This window comes from Dipodomys spectabilis, unplaced genomic scaffold (genome assembly GCF_019054845.1).
Source record: "Dipodomys spectabilis isolate Male_0828 unplaced genomic scaffold, ASM1905484v1 ptg000046l, whole genome shotgun sequence".
Taxonomy (NCBI): domain Eukaryota; kingdom Metazoa; phylum Chordata; class Mammalia; order Rodentia; family Heteromyidae; genus Dipodomys; species Dipodomys spectabilis.
The window spans coordinates 11,296,747-11,324,364 of NW_024870723.1; the positions used below are offsets into that span (position 1 = coordinate 11,296,747).

A 27,618-nucleotide genomic window follows, 5' to 3' on the forward strand; every position below is an offset into this window, starting at 1 on the left:
CGTCTGCGTAGTGACGTCGGAGCCTGACCTGCTTCTCCCCGGAAACTTCCCGACGCGTTAGGCCCTCTTCGCTGAACCCGGGGTACCGGCCGAGAGAGAGCCCCAGTCGTTCAGGCCTACAAAACTAACTGGGACCCGTAATTGTTGGTCTCGAGGAATGCTGGGACTTGTAGTTCTCAGCTACGGCTGACTACTCTTATTTTTATTTTGGTTTTTATTTCACCTTTTTTCCTCCAGATTCATTTCGGGGGAACCTGGCGACGCATTTCCGAGAGAAAACGGCGATTTGGGAAACTGAACATTCCCTGGTTTCTTATTCCGACCCTGTGAAGCACTCAACATCTTCAGATAAAAAATTGGGTAAGCCTGGCTGTTGCAGCCTTACCTGGGAAGTACCTTCCAAGGCCTTGTGAAGGTCCTGCCTAGACCTGCGGCACCCAAGTCAGACCTCCAGTCCTCAGGAAAGAAGGAAAGAAAATGTTGAGACTTATGCTAAATGCTATACAAATATTGCTTTTCCCTCCCATTTTATCTTTCTAACGATTGATAGGATTGGAAAGCTTAGACTCATTAAATGATTTGCCCCAAATCCCACAGGCAACTGACAGTGGAGCCAAGATTGGAAAACAGGTTACAGACTTAAGGATACTTTCACTTGAGTTCCAGGGCGGGGAGCTTTTTGTTGTAGTCCCAGTGCTAAAAACAGTACCTGGGACCTGGTGCCAGTGGTTCATGCCTATAAACTTAGCAACTTAGGAGGCTGAGGACTGAGGATTGCATTTTGAAGCCAACTTCAAGTAGGTAGGTCCATGAGATACTTATCTCCAAAAAAGTAGGAAATGGAGCTGTGGCTCAAGTGATAGAGCACTAACCTTCAGTAAAAAAAGGTAAGGGACAGGCAGACAGATAGTGTCCAGTCCCTGAGTTTAAGACCAAGTAACATCCCTCCTCAAAAAAAAAAAAAAAAAAAAAAGGATCTGGCACTCAGTATACCTTTAATACTAGTTTTATTTTAATTAATTAATTTATTTATTTATTTTACCAGTCCTGGAGCTTGAACTCAGGACCTGAGGACTGTCCCTAGGCTTCTTTTACTAAAGGCTAGCACTCTATTTGAGCCTTAATAGTTCATTTTTACAATTGTCTACTGACCAATACTTATATCTCAGCTACCATTGTAGGCATTTTGTATATTCAGTCAACACAATACAGAACCTTCTCTATTCTCAATCTGTAATTTATATGCTAGGGACGATAGAAGACAAACAATAAATGACTTATAGAATAATAGGAAGTGATACCTGCTAAGGAAAAAGCTCAGCAGAGGGGCTGGGAAGGTGGGTCAGTGGTAGAGTGATTGCTTTGCATGCATGAGGCTCTGCGTTCCATTCTTCAGCACCACATAAGCAGAAAAAGCTGGAAGTGGCGCTGTGGCTCAAGTGGTAGAGCACTAGCCTTGAGCTGAAAAGCTGAGGTGCAGCACTCAAGCCCAGAGTTCAAGCCTCACAACCGACCAAAAGATAAATAAATAAAAATAAAACTTCAGGCCAGGCACCGGTGGCTAACACCTGTAATGCTAGCTACTTAGGAGGCTGAGATCTGAGGATCTCCGTTCAAAGCCAGCCCAGGCTGGGAAGTCCATGAGACTCTTAGCTCCAATAAACCACTAGAAAACCGGAAGTGGCGCTGTGGCTCAAGTGGTAGAGTGCTTGCCTTGAGCTGAAGAGCATGGGGACAGCGTCCAAGCCCAGAGTTCAAGCCACACAACCTACCAAAAAAATAAATAAATAATAAAAATAAAACTTTAGGCTGGGAAGGTGGCTCAGTGGTAGAGTGCTTGCCTCACATGTATGAGGCCCTGAGTTTGATTCCTCAGCACCACATACGAAGAAGTGGCGCTGTGGCTCAAGTGGTAGAGCGCTGGCCTTGAGTTGAAGAGCTGAGGGACAGTGCCCAGGTCCAGAGTTCAAGCCCCAGAACTGGCAAAAAATAATAATAATTGAATCTCTAAGGACTTAATACTTACTCTAAAGTGTATTTTTTTGGGGGGGTCTGGTTGTGGGGCCTGAACTCTGGGCCTGGGTGCTGTCCCTCAGCTCTTCAGCTCAAGGCTAGCACTCTACTACTTGAGCCATAGCGCCACTTCCGGCTTTTTTCTTTTTGCTTATGTGGTGCTGAGGAATCGAACCCAGGGCCTCATGTATGCAAGGCAAGCGCTCTACCACTGAGTCACCTTCCCAGCCCCTCTAAAGTGTATTCTTGAGACAATGGCCTAAATATTTGTGTTTAATGGTATCAGGTAACAAACGCTTGGTCTTCCCCAGGCCTGACAAGCACTCTACCACTAATCTCTATTTCTAATCCCATTGGACTACAGTGAACCAGACGTGGTAATGAATGCATGGTGCATACATAATCTCAGCACTGGGAAAGCTGAGGCAGTGGGATAATGAGTTCAAGGCCAGCCTGTAGTACATAGTGAAACTGTCTCTAAAATAAAAGCTAAGGCGGGCTGGGAAGGTGGCTCAGTGGTAGAGCGCTTGCCTTGCATGCATGAGGCCCTGGGTTCGATTTCTCAGCACCACATAAGCAGAAAAGAAAAGCCAGAAGTGGCACTGTGGCTCAAGCAGTAGAGTGCTAGCCTTGAGCTGAAGAGCTGAGGGACAGTGACCAGGCCCAGAGTTCAGGCCCCACGACTGGACCCAAAAAAAAAAAAAAAAAGCTAAGGCTAGGAATGTGGCTTAATGGTAAATTAGCAATAATAGTAGAATGCTTACTTAGTTTGTACAAGTCTCTGGGTTCAATCTTAACATTAAAAAAAAAAAAAAACAAACTTCTTGCCTGGTGCCGGTGGCTCACACCAGTAATCCTAGCTTCTCAGAAGTCTGAGATCTGAGGATCATGGCTCAAAGCTAGCCTGGGCAGAAAAGTCCCTGAAACTTTTTTTTTTTGGGGGTGGGGTGGGGGAGAACATTGTCAGTTGTGGGGCTTGAACTATGGGCCTGGGCACTGTCCCTCAGCTCTTCAGTTCAAGGCTAGTGCCCTTTAACCACAGAGCTTCTTCCAGTTTTCTGGTGGTTTATTGGAGGTAAGACTCTTACAGGGGTTGGGAAGGTGGCTCAGTTGGTAGAGTGCTTGCCTTGCATGCATGAGGCCCTGGGTTCGATTCCTCAGCACCACATAAGCAAAAGGAAAAAAGCCATAAGTGGCGCTGTGGCTCAAGTGGTAGAGCGCTAGCCTTGAACTGAAGAACTGAGGGACAGCACCCAGGCCCAGAGTTAGGGCCCCATGACTGCCCCCCCCCCAAAAAAAAAGAGACTCTTACAGACTTTCCTTCCCTGACCGGTTTTGAACTGCAATCCTCAGATCTCAGCCTCCTGAGTAGCTAGGATTACAGGCGTGAGCCACTTGTAGCCAGCCGTGAGACTCTTTAATCACCAGAAAACCTGAAGTGGCACTGTGGCAAGTTTTCCCTGAGGGCTGGGAATGTGGCTTAGTGGTAGAGTGCTTGCCTAGCATACATCAAGTCCTGGGTTCAATTCCTCAGTATCACATAAACTGGTGTTGTGTCTCAAGTGATAGAGTGCTAGCCTTGAGCTAAAAAAAAACTCAGGAACAGTGCCCAGGCCCTGAGTTCAAGCCCCAGGACCAGCAAAAAAAATTTCCTTGAGTTGGCTTTTTACCTATATTAGTATATCCTCAGTAGCTTTCTCTGCACATCAGGTATTATTTCCCCATTCTGTACACAGAAGTCATGATTTAGAGAGGATGATGAACTTGTCAAATTTCAGCATTTCATGGTTAGTACGGGGCTTGGATTTGAACCCAAGTCTTCCTTCCCACTAAGCTGTCATAGCTGTTGTTGCTAGCCCAGCTGTTCCTCCAGTTCCTAGGACATAATGATTATTTGAAAGCCTGTGGTTCTTTGAATGAGACATAGGTGAGCAATCTCTGTTTTAGGAGTCACAGGAAAGCAATGGCTAGGAAATAGGTCAGAGATAATTCAGGTGAACATGCCCCAAATGATGTAGTACTGGTATGGGCAGTAAAAGGGTGCTGAGCATAGTGTAGACATTATATTCTCTGCTCCAGCACACACACAACTATGATATACTTTGTAAGGTTAGTCTTACAGAAGAAGTACTCTGAAACCCAGAGAAAAGTTAACTTCCTCAAGAACAGAAAATTTCACCAGGGCTGGGAAGGTGGCTCAGAGGTAGAGCGTTTCCCTTGCATGCATGAGGCCCTGGGTTCGATTCCTCAGCACCACATAAGCAAAAAGAAAAAAGCCGGAAGTGGTGCTGTGGCTCAAGTGGTAGAGTGCTATCCTTGAGCTGAAGAGCTGAGGGACAGCGCCCAGGCCCAGAGTTCAGGCCCACAACCGGACCCCAAAAAAAAAAAAAAACAACAACAACAAAAAACATTTTATTTCTTGCACTCTTTGCAGTGATACCTAGTTTTGTTATCTTTTTTGTTTCCTCTCTTTTGTCAGACTGTAAGTCCCAGGAGCACAAGGGTATGTTTGGAGCCTGGCCTAGCCACAAATGGCAGTTGTTGGGATGAGTCAGATGTTTAATTAGATACCAAAGCCTGAACTGGCCTCAAGACTGCACACGCTGGATCGCTCCCGGCTCCTACCCCTTCAGAAGCCCTTTCTATCAACCACAGTCACTGTGAGCCCCTGTAGGATACAACAGCTGCCCAAGGAATTTGGGCCACCCAGTGAATGCTCAACCCCAGGCATTTCTCTTGTAAGTTTCCAAGTGGCCGGGCTTATTTTTCTCCCCAGAGGCAGGGGTGCTCCAGAAACAGCCAGTGGGCCAGGCTAACACCTGGCAACCATAAGCATAAGCGTTGTTCCCTAGATGCCCATACTAGCAGGCCCCTTGGGGTGGGGCAGAGGCGGATGCGGGGGACAGAGGCGGGGCAGTTTCAGCAGAAGCCCAGCGGTTGGCTGCACTATGTTTCCAACCCTAGTTGAGGTTCCAGTGCTAAGTCCAGCTCCCTCTGGTGGGAGCCTCCTCCCATGACTGACCTAAGCCACTGTAGGTAATGGGGTGCAGCTTGATCATGGGAGAGGGTCAGCCTCACAGGTTAGGGAGTGGGTCTGAATCACGTGGAAAGGGTGCACCCATAGTCCCAACCAAGGCACATTGACTGAAAACAACCAGCCATTCAGAGATGAGGGGCAGGGAAAGACACATTGATGGGATTGGCTGCTATAAATCCACCGCTGGGATCCCACCACACTGGATACCTGGAAACTGGTCCACAGATTGGGTTTGCCCTTTTCTTGTTGGTACTGGAGTTTCTTGTTGGCCCCCACCTTGCACTTATTAGGCTGACACACTGCCACTTGAACCATGCTCTCAGCCTTTGATTTCTTCCTTAATTCATTCTTTACTCACTTCTACTCAGGGCAGGTCCATTTTTAGGTTCTCAGAATGAATTATAAGGCCTAGCACTCTACAAAATTGGTTTCTAGAATGTGAAGACTAGATTTGAAGTTTAAAGTACATCATTACATTCAGAATGATTACTGCAGTGATAGTAACTTAATAGATACTTGTCAGAGTCCTGAGCAGAAGGAAGTCAGTTAGGGGAGTGAAATTAAGAGGAAAGCAAAAGAAGCAAGGAAGGTTTCTTTGAGGAAGGGACATTTAAACTAAGGTTTGGAGATTGACTAGGAGTTTTCAGGTTTATGTGAAAAAGGTAAGAGAAGCCATGCAGATTGTGGGTTATGAAATAGTCTGCAAAAGAAACTGCTAGAGATTTTAGAGGTGGATTCCTGGAACAAATGGCTGGACTTCTGTGCCATGCTAAGGCCAAAATTTGCCCTAGAGTTCAGTATTTCTCAGCTTCATAAAATGTTTTATTCTTAGTGAGGCATCAGTGGCTCATACCTTTAATCCTAGCTACTCAGGGGCTGAGATCTGAGGCTCGAGGTTCAAAGCCAGCCTGGGTCAGAACATCTATGAGACTCTTATCTCCAATTAACCACCAGAAAACTGGAAATGGCTCTATGACTCAAGTGGTAGAGCTCTAGCCTTGAACTGAAGAGCTGAGGGACAGCGCCCAGGCCCAGAGTTCAAGCCCCATGACTGAAAAAAAATTTTTTAATGTTTTATTCTTTCATAAACACCTATAGCCTCTGAAATTTTGATATATGCCTCCTCCATGAGAATCACAGGCAGATAGACAATGTTAGCCAAAAAAATAATCCTGTTGGATTGTGTTAAAAAATAATCTTGTTGGATTGGCTGAAGGTAGCCTCATCTGAGAGGTAGTAAACCTCATCTAGTGTGCACAAGGTCCTGAGTTCACCTGCCAGTCACCTGTCTGTCTCCTCAAAACAAAAAAACGAGTATTTAGAAGGTAGAGACAGGAGGTTCCTGAGTTTGAGATCAGCCTAGGCAAAATGATCAAGACCCTATCTCATAAACAAAAATACAAATAAAAAGGCAGGCCGATGTGGCACAAATGGCAGATTACTTACCTAGCATATTCAAAGCCTTGATTCAATTCCAGTACAGAGGGAAAAAAAGATTATATATTAAATGATTTGTGATACTTATGCAGATTAGCCAGGCCTTAGAAATAGGTATATTCAACATGAAATGTTTTAATTTTTCTTGCTTGATGTTAGAGATCAAACCCAGGGTATTGTTTATGCTAGTGTGTCCACATTCTAATAGAAACAATATCAAAGAGTAGGTAGCCTGATTTGTACTGTGTTTCAGGAAGAAGATAATCACAAATGTCTAAAAAGTGCCTTTCTTTCATATGCATAGGACATCATGACGCAGCTGCCAGTCTTGGAGCCTGGAGACAAGCCCAGGAAAGCAATATGGTCTGTAAGAAAGCTAACACACACACACACACACACACACACACACACACACACACACACACACACACACACACACACACACACACACACACACACACACACACACACACACACACACACACACACACACACACACACACACACACACACACACACACACACACGGTTTTGTTTCACTTCAAAGTAGTTTACTAACATATTTGATCACCAATAAGAAGGGATAAAGATGAAATTGTCTGCAGTTTCTAGGAATTAGACTCAAACTTCTGAGAAAGTCTTCAGAGAAAAGATGGGGGGTGAGGGAAAGCACAATAATTACCACAGAGCAGATGTTAATTTTATTAAAATCCCTTTACCGAAAAGAGTAAAGCACTGACCATCTGTTATCCTCAGCTCCAATGCTCTGTCTTCCCTTGAGCTGTGATTCATTCTTAAGATTTTAGGGAATTGAATTTAGATTAAACTGGCTTCAGTGTTTCTTGGCTGTTTATTCAACCAACCCTTCATTCAACTAACATTGGCCTGACAGGTGCTGCTGTTATGTAGGCATTAGAAGTGCAAAGGTAAACAGTGTCTGTGAACGGGGCTTTTGACCAAGCAAGTGATGGTACTGAAATGTTATCAGTGCTGAAGAGGGACTCACTAAAGGCTGCAGAGAGGTGTCAGTTTTTCCCCAGGACAAGTAGAAGTATCTCCAATCTGGCATTCCTTTGGATTGGAAATGAGAACAATTTCTGTGCTTGTTTTACTTAAAAGGAAACTAAAATTTAGAAAAGTTAAGTCATTTCTAAAGGACACATATCTAGAAAATATCCAAGCTTGCTGGGCACTAGTGGCTCACACCTGCAATCCTAGCTAGTCAGAAGGCTGAGATCTGATCATCGCAGTTCAAAGCCAGCCCCAGTAGAAAAGTCTGTAAGACTCTTATCACTAATAAATAGCTGGAAAACCAGAAGTGGTGCTGTGGCTCAAGTGGTAGAGTGCTAGTCTTGAGCTGAAGAGCTGAGGGACAGCACCCAGGACTAGAAGTCAAGCCCCTGGGCTGCATGCATGAGGCCCTGGATTCAACTCCTCAGTACCACATAAGCAAAAAGAAAAAAGCCGGAAGTGGCGCTGTGGCTCAAGTAGTAGAGCGCTAGCCCTGAGCTGAAGAGCTGAGGGACAGTGCCCAGGCCCAGAGTTCAGGTCCCACGACCGGACACAAAAAAACAAAAAAAACAAGTCCCACAACCAATAATAGCAAAAAGAAAGTATCCAAGCTGAGAATTGAGCTAGCTCTTTCCAAATTTCATAAACCATGTTTATAACCATTGTGCTGTGCCAGGACACACTAATGAACATTTCTGGATGTCTGTTTCCCTATTACCAACTTTTTTTTTTTTTTTTTTTTGCCAGTCCTGAGGCTTGAACACAGGACCTGGGCACTGTCCTTAGCTTCTTTTGCTCAAGGCTAGCACTCTACCACTTGAGCTGTCTGGTTTTCTGGTGCTTAATTGGAGATAAGATTCTCACAGCCAGTGACTCACACCTGTAATCCTAGCTGCTGACGAGGCTGAGATCTGAGGATCACGGTTCAAAGCCAGCCTGGGCAGAAAAGTCCATGAGACTCTTATCTCCAGTAAACCACTAGAAAACTGGAAGTGGTGCTATGGTGGTAGAGCGCTTGCCTTGAGCTGAAGAGCACAGGGATAGCGCCCAGGCCCAGAGTTCAAGCCCCACGACTGACCAAAAAAAAAAAAAGATTCTCACAGCCTTTCCTGCCTGAGCTGGCTTTGAACCGCAGTCCTCAGACCTCAGCCTCCTGAGTAGCTAGTGGCATGAGCCACCAGTGCCTGGTTTTTTTCTAAGGAATTGACCCTAGGGCTTCATACATACTCTGTAAGCATTCTACCACTAAGCCACCTTCCCAGCCAGTTTTTCTATTATCAGATGTAAACCTTACTAGACCCATACATTCCCAACAGATTGCTCTGAAATGGATTCAGTCATAGTAGCTCACTCTCATCTAATCCCAGCTACATGGGAGGAAATTGAGAGGATTGCAGTTCCAAGCTATTTCAGCAAGACCCTACCTGAGCCTCAAACTGTGTGGTGGTGTGATCCAAGTTATGTGGAAGGTCATAGGTAGAAGAACCATGGTCTAAGGCTGGCAAAGCACAGACCATATCTGAAAAATAAACAAGATGGAATGGAGAATGTCTCAAGTGGTAGCGTGGCTCTACTAGCAAGTGGAAGGCCTTGAGTCCCAACCATAATATCACAAAAAATAAAATGATTACTGTGATATCAGATTGACAAAACCAAAAGGCCAAAGATAAGCAAATGGAAGGTTCTGTTACTGATCATAGAAGTGTTGGTTTGTTGGGTCCAATTTGAAGCTTCTATGTTATGGGGGATGAAAAATACACAGCTACATTTATTCCCTGCTCAAGCCTCTGAATATATCTTCCCTTTGACAGGTACACTTTGATTCCCCTTGGAGACAGCCCCAGCCCCCGAGTTGGCCATAGCTGCTCATATTTGCCCCCTGTTGGTGATGCCAAGAAAGGGAAAGTCTTCATTGTTGGAGGAGCAAATCCAAACCAAAGCTTCTCAGATGTACATATGCTGGATCTAGGTAAGATTAACAGGTATGGAACACAGCTGGCTTTGGGATAGCAACTGTTAACAGAATTCCTAAGAATACTAGACAGCTCAGACCAGAGAGAAGGCTGTTTCTTAGAAAGATAGACAGACAGACTTTCTTAGAAAGAAAGACAGACAAAAAGAAAGAAAGAAAGAAAACCAACAACAACCACAACAACATCACAACATCACAGGCCAGCTACAGTGGATCACACCTGTAATCCCAGCTACTTGGGAAGCAAGACAAAAAAGATCAAAGTTCAAGGTCCCCCATCTCAGCCAACAGTGACACATACCTATGATCCAAATTACACAGTAGGCTATAGGTAAGAGGATTGTGGTCTAAGGCCAGACTTGGGCAAAAAACATGAGACACTAGAAAGTGAATATTGTCTTAAATACAAATCCAATTACGTTACTCTCTATCTTCAAGCCTTTCCTAACCACATTTCTTGGTTCTCCTCAACCCACCATTGCTGTACTGAATAGAACTTCAGGTCTTTGGACACATTTTGAGTTCTACCCTACTAGTCATGGCACACAGTGTTTCCTCTCCTTGGAAAGTATTTCTTCTTCCTTACCACAGATCCCAAATTAAAAGCCTGCAGATCCCAAATTAAAAGTCCCTTTCTACCTGAAGAGCCTTTTCTTGATACCTATAGTCTAGTTTAGGCACTAACTCCTCTAATGTCCATAATAGCACATATTCTCCCATCCACCACCTTACAGCCCTTGACATACAAGATTTTTTTTTTTAATCTGTCTTCCCCAAGAGAAAACAGGCTCCTTGGAGATAGGTAATATGGTTATTTTCCTCATCATTATGTCAATCCCAGAGCACCTAGCACAGAACAAGTATTTTATGAGTGTTTCAATGACAAATAACTACTATGTACACAGGGATGGAAGTTGAAAACTGATGAATCATATACATGTTTGCCCAGGTCCATATAACATTGCTGTTGTTTCAGTCTTGTTTATACACAAAGTATGCAGGTGTCTGCATACAAAAATAGAAATGTTTAGACTTCTTAGGATAATTTTGAAAAGTCTGACATCAGTAGGTCTGCCTGTCTACATGGCAACAATGTTATGGAGCTGGGGCTGCTATTTGTGGGGGCTCTTTTTCCCTTAAGTTCTTGTAGTCCCTGCTACTCTTCTCTAGACATTTGGATCACTGCTCCCTAAACTAGGCAATCAAGTGTCAGTGAATCTCCTCCAGTCCTCAAGTAAGTTCACAATCTAATGAAATTCTTTTTTTTTTTTTTTTTGGGGGGGGGGTCATGAGGCTTAAATTCAAGGCCTATGTGCTGTCCCAGAGCTTTTCTGCTTAAGGCTAGTCCTCTACCGCTTTGAGCCCCAGCTCCACTTCCAATTTTCTGGTGGTTAATTGGAGATAAGAGTATCAAAAGGGGTGGCTCACACTGTAATCCTCCCTACTCAGAAGACTGACATCTGAGAATCAAGGTTCAAAGCCAGCCTAGGCAGAAAAGTCCCTGTAAGACACTTATCTCCAATAAACTACTCCGAGAAAATAGGCATTGTGGCAAGTGGTAGAGCATTAGCCTTGAGCACAAAGAAGCTCAGGGACAGCACCCAATCCCTGAGTTTAAGCTCCAGAAGCAGAAAAAAAAAAAAAAAAAAGTCAAGAATTTTCTTGCCCCACCTGGCTTCAAGCCACAATCCTCATCTCAACCTCCTGAGCCACCAGTGTTTGGCCTACCTATGGTTTTTAAGTAGTAATCTATTAATTATAGTTACTTTTTTCAATGTATAGTATTTTTCCCCAAAATACATAGGCCAGTAGACGTGTTGCTAGCTAAAATAAGGATTGTTAACTTTCAGCTTTTTTGGTGGTTAACTGGAGATAAGAGTCTCACAGTCTTTCTTGCACAAGCTGGCTTCAAACCACAAATCTTAGACCTCAGCCTTTTGATTAGCTAGCTGAGTGAGATTTTCTTATGTAGGTACTGGAGATGTTTTGCAGAATCCAAAGGTAAGAAATGGAGCCTAGGAGGATGAGGGAACATGATAGAAAGGATGATGATCAAAAGTGTACTGTACACCAGGTGCCAGTGGCTCATACCTGTAACCCTAGCTACTCAGGAGGCTGATATCTGAGGATCACAGTTCAAAGCCAGCCCAGGGCAAGAAAGTCCCTGAGACTCTTTTTTTTTTTTTTTTTATTGGTCCTGGGGCTTGAACTCTGGGCCTGGGCACTGTCCCTCAGCTCTTCAGCTCAAGGCAAGCACTCTACCACTTGAGCTACAGCGCCAATTCCGGTTTTGTGGTGGTTTATTGGAGATAGGAGTCTCACGGTCTTTCCTGCCCGGGCTGGCTTTGAACCGCGATCCTCAGATCTCAGCCTCCTGAGTAGCTAGGATTACAGGCGTGAGCCACCAGCGCCCGGCTTGTCCCTGAGACTCTTATCTCCAATAAACAGCTCAGAAAAAGCCAGAAGTGGCACTATGGCTTCAGTGGTACAGTGCTAGCTTTGAGCATAAAGAGGCTCAGAGACAGCACCCAGGCCCTTAGGGCAAGCCCCAGGATTGGCCAAAAAAAAAAAGCAATGTACACATAAATGAGCATGATAGCTTATAACTCCCTTCTACAATTGTAGCTCTTCTCTATTTTCTGTAGACATAAAAATAAATTTTAAAAGGAGAAAAGAAATACTGCTTAGCCTCAGAAGAGAGCAGAAACAGTAAATCCAATGGCCCATTTTAGGTCAGGTGGCTACCTGTGACCCTATCAGCTAAAGCTAAAAAGTAGTGATGTTATACAAACATGTCAACTGGGCTCTGCCAGTATGCTTAGAGAATGGGGATAGCTTCCCTAGAAGAAGTTTCATGGGCTAGGCAGACAGTCCCAAAGTGTCTACTATGGAATTTCAAGGAGGTTGACAACATTTCTTTCAAGAGACTAATGTTTCGTTTTTGGCCTTATTTTCACTCCTTTCTCTAAATTTGTCAATCAAGGCAAGCAGTTGGTAGCCCCCAATGTAATGACTAGGTGAAATGTTTTCTAGAAACACACCAGTGGGATTTAGCCACATGGGAAGGCCTCTTGCCCCGGTATGAGCATGCCAGCTTCATTCCTTCCTGCACACCTGACAGCATCTGGATTTTTGGAGGCGCCGACCAGTCAGGAAATCGAAATTGTCTCCAAGTTCTGAATCCTGGTAAGGAGCCAAAGGTTATTTAATTTTCATCATTCACACACTCAGTAATAATTGCAGCACATTTAGATTGAAATAACTTTATTTTGCTGGCTTCAGAGAACTAGGAATTTATCCCCTGCTTGAATGACAAAGCTGGAAGAAAGGAACAGCTATGCCATGTGGTCTGCTCGGGCCTATAGGGGGATGTGGCTTTCCTACAGTCACCAAAGAGTCAATGACTAAGCCTAGCTAGAAGCCAGGTCATCTAGGTCAGTGGTTCTCCAGTGGGGCTTGTTATGCCCACACTAGACACCAGGCCTTGTCTGAAAACCTTTTGACCTATTGCACCTGGCTGGGACTAGCATTACTACTGACATCTAACAAGTGAAGGCCAGAGATGCTACTATATGTCCTGGTTGCTTAGGACAGCCCCACAATAAAGTTATCTCATATAAATGTCAGTAATGTGAAAGTTAAGAGATCTCTACATAGACCCTCTCCCTCTCAGAATGTTTCATTTAGCCATGAGTGCCAAGTTCCTGACTGTCAGGTTTAGCGTAGGGGAAGTACATTGAAACATCACACCTGGAAGGAGGTGGCTGAACTTCCTTAGGGAGGTAGACTTTCCTTTTGTTCTTTTTGAAACCTTAATCTGTTCTTTTAAAAAATCATTTACATTCATTGTGAAATATTTGCAGGGGCCAGTGGCTCACACCTGCAATTCTAGCAACTAAGGAGGATGAGATTTGAGGATTGTAGTTCAAAGCCAGACCAAGAAGGGATTTCTGTGAGATTCTTATCACCACTAAACTAAAAAAACAAAAAGAAAAAGAAAAACACAGTGGAGCTGTGTCTCAAGTTATCAAATGCTAGCCTTTAGCAAAAGAGACTCGGGGACAGGGCATAGACCCTGAGTTTGAACCCCACCAGAACAAAAAAAAAAGTCTTAGGAAGTGCTCGAATGGCATCCATAATCTTGTTATATAAATGCTGTTAGTAATATTTCTTTTTTTGGATCTGGTCGTGGGGCCTGAACTCTGGGCCTGGGCATTGTCCTTCAGCTCTTCAGCTCAAGGCTAGCACTCTACCACTTGAGCCACAGCGCCACTTCCGGCTTTTTTTAAATTTTGTTCTGCTTATGTGGTGCTGAGGAATCGAACCCAGGGCCTCATGCATGCAAGGCAAGCGCTCTACCACTGAGCTACCTTCCCAGCCCTGTTAGTAATATTTCTGTGTTCAGCAGTCCTCCTTTTTTTTTTGGTTGGTCGTGGGGCTTGAACTCTGGGCCTGGACGCTGTCCCTACGCTCTTCAGCTCAAGGTGAGTGCTCTACCACTTGAGCTACAGCGCCACTTCGGGTTTTCTAGTGGTTTATTGGAGATAAGAGTCTCACGGACTTTCCTACCCGGGCTGGCTTTGAACCGAGATGCTCAGATCTCAGCCTCCTGAGTAGCTAGGATTACAGGCGTGAGCCACCGGCCCCCTGCTCAGCAGTCCTTTTTTTGGGGAGGAGAGGGGTGGAGCCTCTCAAAATATAATTTAAAACTGTTTTGTACCAGTACAATATATTAATTTTACAAATGTAAATTTTTATCAGCTGTTAAAGCATTTGCAAAAACCACACATTCTACTTCAGCTTTTCAGCAGTCCTTCTTATTGGTTACCTTTCTCTGGCTTCAGTTACCTAACTTAGTGATTCCAAAAATATTAAGTGGAAAATTCCATACCTGCCTGGCATACACAAAGCCCTGATTAACATCCACAGTACTGAAAAATACAAAGCAACAAATGAACAAATTTCAGAAATGAACAGTTTTTAAGTTTTAGATAACTTTTTTTGTTGTTGTTGGTTGCAGGGGCTTGAACTCTGGGCCTCGGTACTGTCCCACAGCTCTTCAGCTCAAGGCGTGTGCTCTACTGCTTGAGCCACAGTGCCACTTCCCATTTTCTAGTGGTTTATTGGAGATATGAGTGTCACATACTTTCCTGCACAGGCTGGCTTTGAACCATGATCCTCAGATCTCAGTCTCCTGAGTAACTAAGATTACAGGCGTGAACCACAGGCACCTGGCTAGATAACTGTTTTTTAGCCAGTCTTGGGGCTTGAACTCAGGGCCTGGGCACTGTTTCTGAGCTTCTTTTGCTCAAGGCTGGCACTCTACCACATTAGCCATAGCACCACTTTCAGCTTTTTCTGTTTATGTGTGTTACTGAGGAATCAAACCCAGGGCTTCATGCATTCTAAGCAGGCATTCTTCCACTAAGCCACATTCCCAGCCCTTTAGAAACTTTTATTGTGAATTATTATAGATAATTTCTTAGTGTCTGATTGATAGGTCAGACTTCATCACAGATAAGTATATATAGGAAAAAACCATTATATATGCTATATACATGTATGTGTGTGCATGTACCAGGTATATATGTATCTGCTATATATAATATATATGTACTTGTATGTAATATACATATAGATATCCATTAGGAGTCTTGGAGCATATCCCTTGTAGAGAGGACTAATATACTGCTTTCCCTGTTTTTTCTGTGCAGTATTATAGACACAAGATCATATTAGATACCTACTTTTATATCTGCTTTTACTAACCACTGCATAAGTAATTTTGTTTTAACAACAATTCTTCAACATTTTGTATATGGGAGGAGTGTATGTTGGTACCCTGCCTTGAACTCTGGGCTTTGTGCTTACTGCTGGTGCTCTACCACTTGAACCATACCTTCAGTGGTAAATTTTGCTGGTTAATTGTACACTTTAATGCCTGAGGTGGCTTTGAACCGGATCCTCCAGATCTCAACCTTCTGAATATTTAGGATTACAGGTGTGAGATACCAGAACCTAGGACTTTGTCAATGTTTTCTTTTTTTTTTTTTTTTTTTTTTTTTGAGGGGGGTCCGGTCATGGAGCCTGAACTCTGGGCCTGGACACTGTCCCTCAGCTCTTCAGCTCAAGGCTAGTGCTCTACCACTTGAGCCACAGCGCCATTTCCGGCTTTTTTCTTTTTGCTTATGTGGTGCTGAGGAATCGAACCCAGGGCTCAGGCATGCAAGGCAAGTGCTCTACCACTGAGCCACCTTCCCAGCCCCTTTGTCAATGTTTTCATTAGTACAGAACATTGCACTAAGCCAGGCGCCTGTAATCCTAGCTACTCAGGAGGCTGAGATCTGAGGATCGCGGTTCAAAGCCAGCCCAGGCAGGAAACTCTGTGAGACTCTTATCTCCAATGAATCACTGGAAAACTGTAAGTGTCACTGTGGCTCAAGAGGTAGAGCGCTCACCTTGAGCTGAAGAGCGCAGGGACAGCGCCCAAGCCCAGAGTTCAAGCCCCATGACTGACAAAAAAAACAACAACAGCAAAAAAAAAAACATTGCACTATCATAATTCTCCTGTATTTGAAATTCTTTTTTTTTTTTTTTGGTTGGTTTTGAAGGCTGAACTCTGGCCTGGGTGCTGTCCCTCAGCTCTTCAGCTCAAGGCTAGAGCCCTACCACTTGAGCCACAGTGCCATTTCCAGCTTTTTTCTGCTTATGTGGTGCTGAGGAATCGCACCCTGGGCCTCATGCATGCAAGGCAATCACTTTACCACTGAACCACCTTCCCAGCCCTATTTGAACATTTTTACAAGTTTTTTTTAGCTTTTTTCATTATAAAGAACAAAGTGAGCCAGGTGCCTGTAGCTCATGCCTGTATTCCTAGCTACTAAGGAGACTGAGATCTGAAGATTCTGGTTTGAAGCCAGCCGGGGCAGAAGAGTCCATGAGACTATTTATTTATTTATTTATTTATTTAATTTATTTATTTTTTTGTCGGTCGTGGGGCTTGAACTCTGGGCCTGGGCGCTGTCCCTCAGCTCTACAGCTCAAGGCGAGCGCTCTACCACTTGAGCTACAGCGCCACTTCCCCATGAGACTCTTATATACAGTAAACCATTCAAAAACTGGAAGTGGCACTGTAGCTCAAAGTGGTAGAGTGCTAGCCTTGAGCCAAAGTGCTCAGGGACAGTGCCTAGGCCCTGAGTTCAAGCCCCCTACTATTCACCCCCCCCCCAAAAAAAAAACTTAAGTGATGAACATCTTTGTTTAGAACATTGGTGGCCCACAACTGTGATCCTAGTTTCTCAGGAGGCTGAAATATGAAGACTACAGTTGAAAGCTAGCTCAGGCAGGAAAGTCTTTGGGACTCTTTTTTTTTTTTTTGGTACGTCTTGGGGCTTGAACTCTGGATGCTGTCCCTCAACTCTTCAGCTCAAGATGAATGCTCTACTGCTTGAGCCACGGCGCCACTTCCAGTTTTCTAGTAGTTTATTGGAGATAAGAGTCTCACAGACTTTCCTTGCCCAGGCTGGCTTTGAACTGTGATACTCAGATCTCAGTCTCCTGAGTAGCTAGGATTATAGGCATGAGCCACCAGCGCCTGGCCCAAATTTTTTTTTTTTTTTTTTTTTTTGTCGGTCGTGGGGCTTGAACTCTGGGCCTGGGCGCTGTCCCTCAGCTCTTCAGCTCAAGGCGAGCGCTCTACCACTTGAGCTACAGCACCACTTCCAGTTTTCTGGTGGTTAATTGGAGATAGGAGTCTCACCGTCTCTCCTGCCCGGGCTGGCTTTGAACCGCGATCCTCAGATCTCAGCCTCCTGAGTAGCTAGGATTACAGGCGTGAGCCACCAGCGCCCGGCCCCCAAATTTTTTTTTAATTTTTAATTTTACTGTTATTATAAAGGTGATGTACATAGGTGTTACAGTTGCATAAGTCAAGTAAATGAGTATTCCTTGTTAATTTTGTTTTTTCGGTCATGCGGCTTGAACTCTGAGCCTGGGCATTGTCCCACAGCTCTTTACCTCAAAGAGAGCACTCCAACAGTTGAGCCACACCACCACTTCCAGTTTTCTGAGTGGTTTATTGGAGTCTCATGGACTTTCTTGCTCAGGCTGACTTTGAACTGCAATTCTCAGATTTCAGTCTCCTGAGTAGCTAGGATTATAGGCGTGAGCCACTGGTGCCTGGCTTCCTTGTTAATTTTTTTCCTTTTTTTCTTCTTTCTTTTTTTTTGTCAGTCATGGGGCTTGAACTCTGGGCCTGGATGCTGCCCCTCAACTCTTCAGCTCAAGGCTAGCACTCTACCACTTGAGTCACAGTGTCACTTCCAGTTTCTGGTGGTTAATTGGAGATAAGAGTCTCATGGATGTTCCTGCCTGGGCTCTCTTTGAATTATGATCTTTAGATCTCAGCCTCCTGAGTAGCTAGTATTACAGTAGCTAGTATTACAGGTGTGAGCCACCAGTGCCCTGCTGGATTCCTTATTGATTATTTGTTCTGATGCTTGACTGTGTGCCTAAGTGCTTCTAAGATTCATTGTAGCTATAGCTACATTGTGCTTTGGGTATGGGCATGAGACTTGCTCTGTCTCCAGATTCATGATTAAACATATAATGGATGCTTAATACAATATTTTGTATGTTAAATGCAGACATTTAACCAAAAACACTGAGTTTCTCAGGCAAAAAAATAATACTTGGTGGGCTGGGAAGGTGGCTCAGTGGTAGAGCGCTTGCCTTGCATGCATGAGCCCTGGGTTCGATTCCTCAGCACCACATAAGCAAAAAGAAAAAAGCCAGAAGTGGTGCTGTGGCTCAAATGGTAGAGTGCTAGCCTTGAGCTGAAGAGCTGAGGGACAGCACCTAGGCTCAGAGTTCAGGCCCCACGACCGGACCCAAAAAAATAATAATAATTGGTGTGTTATGGTGGAGCAAGTATGGGAGGGACTCTGATGGATGCTATTCCAAACCACCTGCACAGCTGCTCATATGATTTCTGATCTGGAGATGGGATTTAAAGCTTCTGAGGTTCATTTTTTCTCATTTGAAAAATGTGGGTATTTTCTTAGGGCTGAGTGAGAAAGTGGGCATGGAAGAGTGCTCAGGCCAATCATTCTGCACGAAGAATGTGTCCAATCCATCTGTTACTATAAAATTCATTTTTTATTCTAAAAGGAAAGAAGCTACTATACCTCTCCTGGATAATAAGCTTTTATTTATTTATCTATCTAAGCCACATTCCCAGGCCCACTTTTATTCTCTCTCTCTTTTTTTTTTTTTTGTCAGTCGTGGGGGGATTGAACTCTGTGCCTGGGTGCTGTCCCTGAGCTTTTCTGCTCAAGGCAAGCACTCTACCACTTGAGCCACAGCACCACTTCAGGTTTTCTGGTGGTTTGTTGGAGATAAAGAGTCTCACGGACTTTCCTGCCCTGGCTGGCTCTGAACTGTGATCCTCAGATCTCAGCCTCCTGAGTAGCTAAGATTTCAGGCATGAGCCACCAATGCCCAGCCTCGCTTTTATTCTTAAATTAGAAGAGTAGAGGAATTAGTGGTATGGCGCCGTTAGTAGAGTGCTAGCCAATGAGCAAAAGCACCAGGTACCAAGTTCAAGTCCTTAGGTCTTAAAAAAAAAAAGGAGTAGAAAATATTGATACCGCTGGGCGCTGGTGGCTCACGCCTGTAATCCTGTAATCCTAGCTACTCAGGAGGCTGAGATCTGAGCATCTTGGTTCAAAGCCAGCCCGGGCAGGAAAGACCGTGAGACTCCTATCTCCAATAAACCACCAGAAAACCGGAAGTAGCGCTGTAGCTCAATGGTAGAGCGCTCGCCTTAAGCTGAAGAGCTGAGGGACAGCGCTCAGGCCCAGAGTTCAAGCCCCACGACCGACAAAAAAAAAAAAAGAAAGAAAGAAAGAAAATATTGATACCTTAGTGTTACTGAAAGAGTTCAAATACCAACTTAGCCATTTATTAGCTATATCATATAAACAAGTAACAGTCTATTTCAACTTTATTTTCTCTAAAAAAGAATAAACTAATATTTGGCTTTTTCATTCATTGTTGGCATTCTACCACTTGAGTCATTCCTCCACTTCCAGTTTTTCTGCTGGTTAATTGGAGATAAGAGTCTCATATACTTTTCTCCTCAGGCTAGCTTCAGACCTCAATCCTCAAATCTCAGCCTCCTGAGTAGCTAGGATTAGAGGAATGAGCCACCAATACCCAGTTGACCTCATTCTTAATTGTATTTTATGACTTTTTAGTCCTGAATTTTGGTCTATCTAAGGAAATTCTAAATATCATCCTTTTTCTTCCCTGCCTAAAACTATTCTATCATCATCAAGAATTAGGCTAGGGGGCTGGGAAGATGATTCAGTGGTAGAGCGCTTGCCTTGCATGCTTGAGGCCCTGGGTTCAATTCCTCAGCACCACATAAGCAGGAAAAAAAAAGCCGGAAGTGGCACGGTGGCACAAGTGGTAGAGCTCTAGCTGAGGGACAGTGCCCAGGCCCAGAGATCAGGCCCAGACCAAAAAAAAAAAAGAATTAGAGTAGGAAGCCAGGTACCGGTAGCTCATGCTTATAATCCTAGCTACTCAGGAAGCTGAGATATGAGGATCACAGTTCAAAGCCACCCCAGGCAGAAAGTCTGTGAGACTCTTATTTAAACTACTCAGAAAAAGGTGAAGTGGCAATGGGGCTCAAGTGGTAGAGCACTAGTGTTGAGCAAAAAAAGCTCAGGGACAGAATCCAAGCCCTGACTTCAAGCCTTAGTATACCTGCAAAACAACAACAACAAAAAGAATTAGGGTAGGAAGGTGATCATTCCATGTTCCATCAAGAGACAAGCTCAGATCTTGGTATAGTGGCACACTGGAGAATGCAACAGGAAGCTCAAGAGTTCAAGGCCTGCCTGTCTAAAATAATAATAATAATAAAATAATAAAAAGTCTGAGGCCTCTCAGCACAGGTATTTCACATGCCTTTTTTCTCTCTGGACCAGAAACCAGGGCATGGACCACACCAGAAGTGACCAACTCCCCACCATGTCCAAGAACATTCCACACATCAACAGCAGCTATTGGGAACAAGCTGTATGTCTTTGGGGGCGGTGAAAGGGGCGCCCAGCCTGTTCAGGATATGAAGCTACATGTGTTTGACGCAAGTATGAACTGAAGTGCACTTGGATTGCCACATACCTGGTCAGGGCCTCCTTGGCCCACTATTTCCCTAGTGTAAGGAAGCAAAGATTAGAAAATGACACTGAATGGCTGGGAAGTGCTAGAATGCTTGCCTCCCTTACATGAGGCCCTGGGTTCGATCCTCAGCACCACATAAACAGAAAAAGCCAGAAGTAATGCTGTAGCTCAAGTGGTAGAGCGTTATTCTTGAGCTGAAGAGCTAAGGGACAGGGCCCAGGCCCAGAGTTCAAGATCCACGACCAACCAAAAAAAGAAAGAAAACACTGAAGAGTGTCTCATTTCTAGTCCTCTTTGGCAAAGAAAGCTAATGTAATCTCACCAGAGCAATATTTGCATTTGAAAAGTCATAAATGATCCATTTAAAAACTTTGAACAGGCCAGTGTTGGTGGCTCATGCCTATAATCCTAGCTACTCAGGAGGCTGAGATCCGAGGATTGAGGATCATGGTCCAAAGCCAGCCCAGGCAGGAAAGTCCGTGAAACTCATCTCCAATAAACCACCAGAAAACCAGAAGTGACACTATAGCTCAAGTGGTAGAGCACTAGCATTGAGCTGAAAAGCTGAGGGACAGTGCTCAGGCCCAGAGTTCAAGACCCACGACTGACCAAAAAAAAAAAAAAAAAAAAACTTTGAACAGCTGGGCACTGGTGGCTCACATCTGTAATCCTAGCTACTCAGGGTACCGAGAACTGGGGATTGTGGTTTATAGCCAGCTCAGGCATGAAAGTTCTTGAGAATTTTATCTTCAAAAAAGCTGAAAGTGGCTTGCAGATGGTGGCTCACACCTGTAATCCTAGCTACTGAGAGGCTGAGATTTGAGGATCACCATTCAAAGCCAGCCTGAGGAGGAAAGTACAGGAGACTCTTATATCTAATAAACCACCAGAAAACCAAAAGTGGTGCTGTGGCTCAAATGATAGAGCACTAGCTTGAGCTGAAGAGCTCAGGGACAGCACCCAGGTTTAGAGTTTAAACCCCATGACCGCCCCCCCCCCCAAAAAAAAAGGCTGCAAGTGCCAGGCACTGGTGGCTCACATCAGTAATCCTAGCTACTCAGGAGACTGAGATCTGAGAATCACAGTTTAAAGCCAGCCCAGGCAGGAAAGTCTGTGAGACTCTTATCTCCAATTAACCACTGGAACACCAGAAGTGGCACTGTAGTTCAAATGGTAGAGCTCTTCAGCTCAGAGACAGCACCAGGCCCAGAGTTCAATCCCCAAGACTGACCAAAAAAAGCTGGAAGTGGAGCTGTGGCTGAAGTAGTAGAGCACTAGCTTTGAGCAAAAAAAGCTCAGGGACATCACTCAAGCCCTAAGTTCAAATTCTAGGACTAGCAGAAATAGAAATGTAGCTTAAGTACCATCCTTGAGTAAAAAAGGTAAGACACAGATATCAGACCCTGAGTTTAAGCTCCAACCTTACCTCACACACACACACACCAAAAAATAAAAGAGAAAAAAGAAATGGCTTTCCAATACCTAAGCTGGCATGGGTAGATAGTGGGCCCTCCTGCCCTGAAACTGTCTAGCCTGTATGTAAAGGGAGGGAGGGAGATCTGCCTGGCAGCTTGCATCATCTCTGCATGCTGGGAGGTGATAATGAGGCTTGGGTACACTTCTCTTGTTCTTGCTTTGTAGCTTTGCCACTTAATGTCAATGAATTTGCTCTTGCAGATACTCAGACTTGGTTCCAGCCAGAAACACTTGGAAATCCTCCATCTCCCCGGCATGGTCATGTGATGGTGGCAGCAGGGACACAGCTCTTTATCCATGGAGGCTTGGCAGGGGACAAATTCTTTGATGATCTTCATTGCATTGATATAAGTAAGTAGGGTAGAGGGCACAGTGTCTTAGATGTTCAAAAAAAAATTTCTAATGTGCTTTAAAAAAGTACAGCTTTTTTCTTGTGTATTTGACCAGCTGGCAAAACCCTCACTAGATACTGTCCAATGTGATGTGCATAGTAACAGGTAATAATGACAATAAATGTAGTCATTTCCTGGCACCTCATGTATTTAGGACTTTATTATCTCTTACCCTGCCACATTCCTACTCTTTTCATTAATTGATTATGCTTTGTGTTCCCTTACTGGAGTTCTTTTAGGCAATAGCCATTACTCCCATGCAGATAGGACTATCTCCAGGTTATACATGTGGAGTAGAATGAGCAGAATTACATTCTGGTCAGGCTAAGTGGTTGAAAACCCTGGGAAGAGGAAAGTATCTGAAGAGCTTGAGGAGCCCTGAAGAATCTAGACTCTTTCTGGGTCATTTCTTCAGGTTGGAACTTCACTAGGAAAAGGGCTTCTTCTCATTTGCCAGGATATTTCCAGCACTTAGCATACATAGTATCTGGCAAATACTGAGTGAGCACATATCTGTTCATAAATGTACAGCTTCTGTATTACTCCAGACTACAGGAAGTGCAGAGACATGGAACTCCTATGCAGAGTATTTGGGAATTTTACCAAGTTCTACTTCTCTGAATTGAAGGGACACTGACTGAGATTTCTACATTGGGCAGAATTTTGGCCAAACTGGCCAGGTTGACTGGACTTAACCCTCCTCAATGCTAAGATTACAGGGATGAAACTACCACACTTCAAATTGGTTTTCTGTTTTTCTTTCTTTCTTTCTTTCTTTTTTTGGGGGGGGGGGTTTGGTGCCAGTCCCTCAGGGCCTGTCCCTGAGCTTCCTTTTCTCAAAGCTAGTACTCTACCTTTTGAGGCACAGCTTTACTCTTGACTTTTTGGTGGTTAAGTGGAGATAATAGTCTCCTAGACTCTCCTGCCTAGGTTGGCTTTGAACCGCAGTCCTCAAATCTCAGCCAGCTGAGTAGACAGGATTACAGACATGAGTTTCTGATGCACAGCACAGATGGTTTTGTGTGTGTGTGTGAGAGAGAGAGAGAGAGAGCGACCGAGACCGAGACCTGGAGCTTAAACTCAGGGCCCAGAGAGAGAGAGAGAGAGAGAGAGAGAGAGAGAGAGAGAACTGGAGCTTAAACTCAGGGCCCAGGTACTGGCCCTGAACTTTTTTGTGTGTATACTCAAGGTGAGGGCTCTACCACTTTGAGTGACAGCTCTACTTCCGGTTTTCTGGTGGTTAATTGGAGATAAGAGTCTCACAGACTTTCCTGCCCAGGCTGGCTTTGAACCTTGATACTCAGATCTCAGTCTCCTGCGTAGCTAGGATTACAAGTGTGAGCCATCGCCACCTGGCAAAAATAGGGTTCTTTATTCTTTTTACTTCTTTTTTGTCCTGACTACCCAAAGTATCCTATAAACCTAAAATCTAGTGCTAGTTTACCTTATTTCAGTGCCTGTTTGGAAAAAAACATGAACATGGCAGTAGGTGCTAAAGCAGCAAGTTGCAGTAAAGAGAACATAAGTTTTGCTGTTGCTGCTGGTTTTTTCTCTTTTTTTTCCTAAGTGGAACTGGGGTCTTATTTGCTAGGGTGGCACTCTACTACTTGAGCCACACCCCTAGATCAGAGGCTCCTTTTGATGCTCTAAGTATATGTCTAGTTCATACAAGTAGTGGTGGTCTAATGCAAGCCTCTTCCTTTTCTTATCTTGTATGCTCATCTGTAAGAAGAAGGGTAAACAGATGTAATAGCAATTCACAGGGCTGCCATGACTATTCAATAAGATTTGTTAAATTTTGAAGTGTTTAGCTAGCACTTTCAAAGTTTCTAAAGAATTGTATTAAGAGGGGCTAGGAGTGTGGCTTAGTGGTAGAATACTTGCCTAGCATGCATGAAGCTCTGGGTTCAATTCCTCAGTACCATATAAACAGAAAAGGCCAGAAGTGGCGCTGTGTCTCAAGTGGTAGAGAGCCATGAGCCAAAGAAGCCCTCAGGGACAGTCCCCAAGCCCCAGGACTGGCAAAAAATAATCATAATAATAATTGCATTAAGAGCTGGACACCAGTGGTTCACGACTGTAATTCTAGGTACTCAGAAAGCTGAGATCTTAGGATCACGGTTTGAAGCCAGCTCAAGCAGGAAAGTCTGCAAGACTACAATTAACCACCAAAAAGCCAGAAATGGAGCTGTGGTAGAGCACTAGCCTTGAGCACAAACTCTCAGGGACAGTACCCAGGCCCTGAGTTCAAGCCCCAGGACCAGCACATAACACACAGAAACATATATTCTCAACCCCTCCCCACACAGACACCCAGAATTGTAATTAAAACATAGTTATGTGTACATATGTACATACAAAACATTACCTGCTTTCTGCACAGTTAACTGTGAATGTTTTTTTTTTTTTTGGTCCGGTCGTGGGGCTTGAACTCTGGGCCTGGGCACTGTCCCTCAGTTCTTCAGCTCAAGGCTAGCGCTCTACCACTTGAGCCCAGCACCACTTCTGGCTTTTTTTTTTTGCTTATGTGGTATTGAGGAATTGAACCCAGGGCCTCAGGTATGCAAGGCAAATGCTCTACCACTGAGCCACCTTCCCAGCCCCCTTAACTGTGAATTTTTAAAAGGTTGTATCACATTTCTCAGCGTGCTCCAAAGAGCACCTCCATCAGAATCCCCTGAGATTCTTTTATGTGTGTGTGTGTGTCTGTGTGTCTGTGATTGTGTGTGTCTGTGTTTGTGTGTGTGTGTCTGTGACTGTGCATGCACACACACAGTCTAATACTTTGACCACAGCTCCACTTCTAGCTTTTTGGTGATTAATCCGAAATAAGAGTGTCTGGGTTGGGGCTGGGAAGTTGGCTCAGTGGTAGAGCGCTTGCCTTGCATGCCAGAGGCCCTGGGTTCGATTCCTCAGCACCACATAAGCAAAAATAAAAAATAAAAAAAAAAATAAAAAATAAAAAAAGAGTGTCTGGGTTAGCTTCGAACTATGATCCTCAGATCTCAGCCTCCTGAGTAGCTAGGATTACAGATGTGAACCACTGGCGCTGTGCTCCCCTGTGATTCTTGTCACAGCTATAGACCACTGAGCTCCTTTCCCCATATTACATATTACATTTGGCTCCATTACCTCAAAGCGTTCTTAGGGGTCACCTCCAGTAATTGGTTTGCAAACAACAGTAGAGTTGGAAACCATTTATTAGCCCATATTGTGCCAAATCTCTGTCTGGCAGGTGACATGAAGTGGCAGCAGCTTAGTCCCACAGGGGCTGCTCCAGCAGGCTGTGCTGCCCACTCAGCTGTGGCTGTGGGAAAGCATGTGTATGTCTTCGGAGGAATGACTCCTGCTGGCGCACTGGACACCATGTACCAGTATCACACAGGTGAGCAGGTGTCACTCCAGTCTTTCATCAAATAGAAACACTTAGAAAAATAACATTGTGCTTTCCTTTCTCAAGTTGGTAACTGTGTCTAAATCTTAAGAAAACTAAGGCAAGCTGCTGGTAGCTCATGCCTGTAATCCTACTTACTCAGAAGGCTGAGATCTGAGTATTGCAGTTGTAAGCCATCCCGGCAGGAAAGTCCATGAGACGCTTATCTCCAATTAACCACCATAAAAGTGGAATTGGGGGGTGGGGAGTGGGGGTGGAAGGTGGGAAGGGATGGGAAGAGGAAACAAAAGAGGAGGCAACAATGCTTGATAAGAAATGTACTCATTACCGGGACTGGGAAGGTGATTCAGTGGTAGAGCGCTTGCCTTGCATGCCTGAGGCCCTGGGTTCGATTCCTCAGCACCACATAAGCAGGAAAAAAAAAAAGCCGGAAGTGGTGCTGTGGCTCAAGTGGTAGAGCACTAGCCTTGAGCTGAAGAGCTGAGGGACAGCACCCAGGCCCAGAGTTCAGGCCCACAACCGGGTCCAAAAAAAAAAAGAGAGAGAAATGTACTCATTACCTTGCCCATGTAATTGTAACCCCTCTGTACAGTATTTTCACAATAAAAAATAAAAATAAAATACTACTTATCAAAAAAAAAAAAAAAAGTGGAATTGGCTCAAAATGGGAGAGTGATAGCCTTAAGTGAAAAAGCTCAGGGGCAGCATCCCAGCCATAAGTAAAAGCCCCAGGTGCTGCGAAGAAAGAAAACACTAAGCTTGTAGAGAATGTCATTAAAGCATTAACAATGTGACTTTTTTTTTCTTTTTCTTTTTTTTTTTTTTACTTTGTAGTCATGGGCTTGAACTGTGGGCCTGGGCCTGTCCCTGAGTTCTTCAGCTCAAGAAGAGCACTCTATCATTTGAGCCACAGCACCACTTCCAGTTTTCTGTAGGCTAATTGGAGATAAGTGTCTCATGGACTTTTCTGCCCGGGCTGGCTTTGAACTGTGAATCCTCAGATCTTAGCCTCCTGAGGAGCCAGGATTACAGGCATGAGCCACCAGTGTCTGGCTTGTTTTTTTTTCCCCCAGTCCTGGGGCTTGAACTCAGGGCCTGGGCACTGTCCCTGAACTTCTTTTGCTCAAGACTAGCACTACCACTTGAGCCACAGTGCCATTTCTGGCTTTTTAAGTGTATGTGGTACTGAGGAATCAAACCCAGGGCTTCATGCATACTAGGCAAGCACTCTTCCACTAAACCACATTCTCAGCCCTTTTTTTCCTTTTTAATGTGTCTCAGCTCATATAGTAAATCAGGCCTTTGTTCTTTCCCCCTGTACATAGAAAAGCAGCACTGGACCTTGCTTAAATTTGATACTTTCCTACCCGCTGGACGATTGGACCATTCCATGTGCATCATTCCATGGTCAGTGACATCTGCCTCTGAGAAAGACAACTTGAATTCTGTCACTCTAAACTTTGAAGATGAGAAAGGGGATTCCACTGACAAAAGAGTGTACAACGAAGATGGTGACTCACAAGAGAATCAGGCTGACACACTGCTCTGTTTTGTGTTTGGTGGAATGAATACAGAAGGGGAAATCTACGATGATTGTCTTGTGACTGTAGTTGACTAATAAAATACACAACTTTTATTATTCCTGTTATTTCATAAAAGTGAAACTTCCACTGTTTTCTGCCTTTACGATGTATAT

At 44.3% G+C, this 27,618-nt stretch overlaps 1 protein-coding gene across 5 annotated transcripts; it reads left to right on the forward strand.

Moving 5' to 3' along the window:
- Positions 1-27,561, forward strand: Rabepk (Rab9 effector protein with kelch motifs). 5 transcript variants are annotated; one of them, XM_042678604.1, is made up of 10 exons: positions 1-82; positions 238-360; positions 4,493-4,751; positions 6,792-6,850; positions 9,310-9,467; positions 12,504-12,656; positions 20,465-20,626; positions 22,338-22,487; positions 25,764-25,913; positions 27,248-27,561. In XM_042678604.1, exons 4-10 carry the CDS (start codon positions 6,798-6,800, stop codon positions 27,538-27,540), a joined length of 1,119 nt encoding a protein of 372 aa, XP_042534538.1. In that variant the 5' UTR covers positions 1-82; positions 238-360; positions 4,493-4,751; positions 6,792-6,797; the 3' UTR covers positions 27,541-27,561. The 5 variants fall into 5 exon arrangements, with proteins under 5 accessions (XP_042534538.1, XP_042534540.1, XP_042534541.1 ...); XM_042678606.1 differs by lacking the exon at positions 25,764-25,913 and having other exon boundaries at positions 25-360; XM_042678607.1 differs by lacking the exon at positions 20,465-20,626 and having other exon boundaries at positions 26-360.
- Positions 27,562-27,618: the final 57 nt, after the last annotated feature.

What these genes read in the sequence shown, in the direction of transcription:
- Rabepk (XM_042678604.1), top strand. Translation starts at nt 6,798, where the DNA reads ATGACGCAGCTGCCAGTCTTGGAGCCTGGAGACAAGCCCAGGAAAGCA. An exon ending in GCTACATGTGTTTGACGCAA is followed by an intron (nt 20,627 to 22,337) that starts GTATGAACTGAA and finishes TTGCTCTTGCAG; the next exon opens with ATACTCAGACTTGGTTCCAG. An exon ending in CATGTACCAGTATCACACAG is followed by an intron (nt 25,914 to 27,247) that starts GTGAGCAGGTGT and finishes CCCTGTACATAG; the next exon opens with AAAAGCAGCACTGGACCTTG.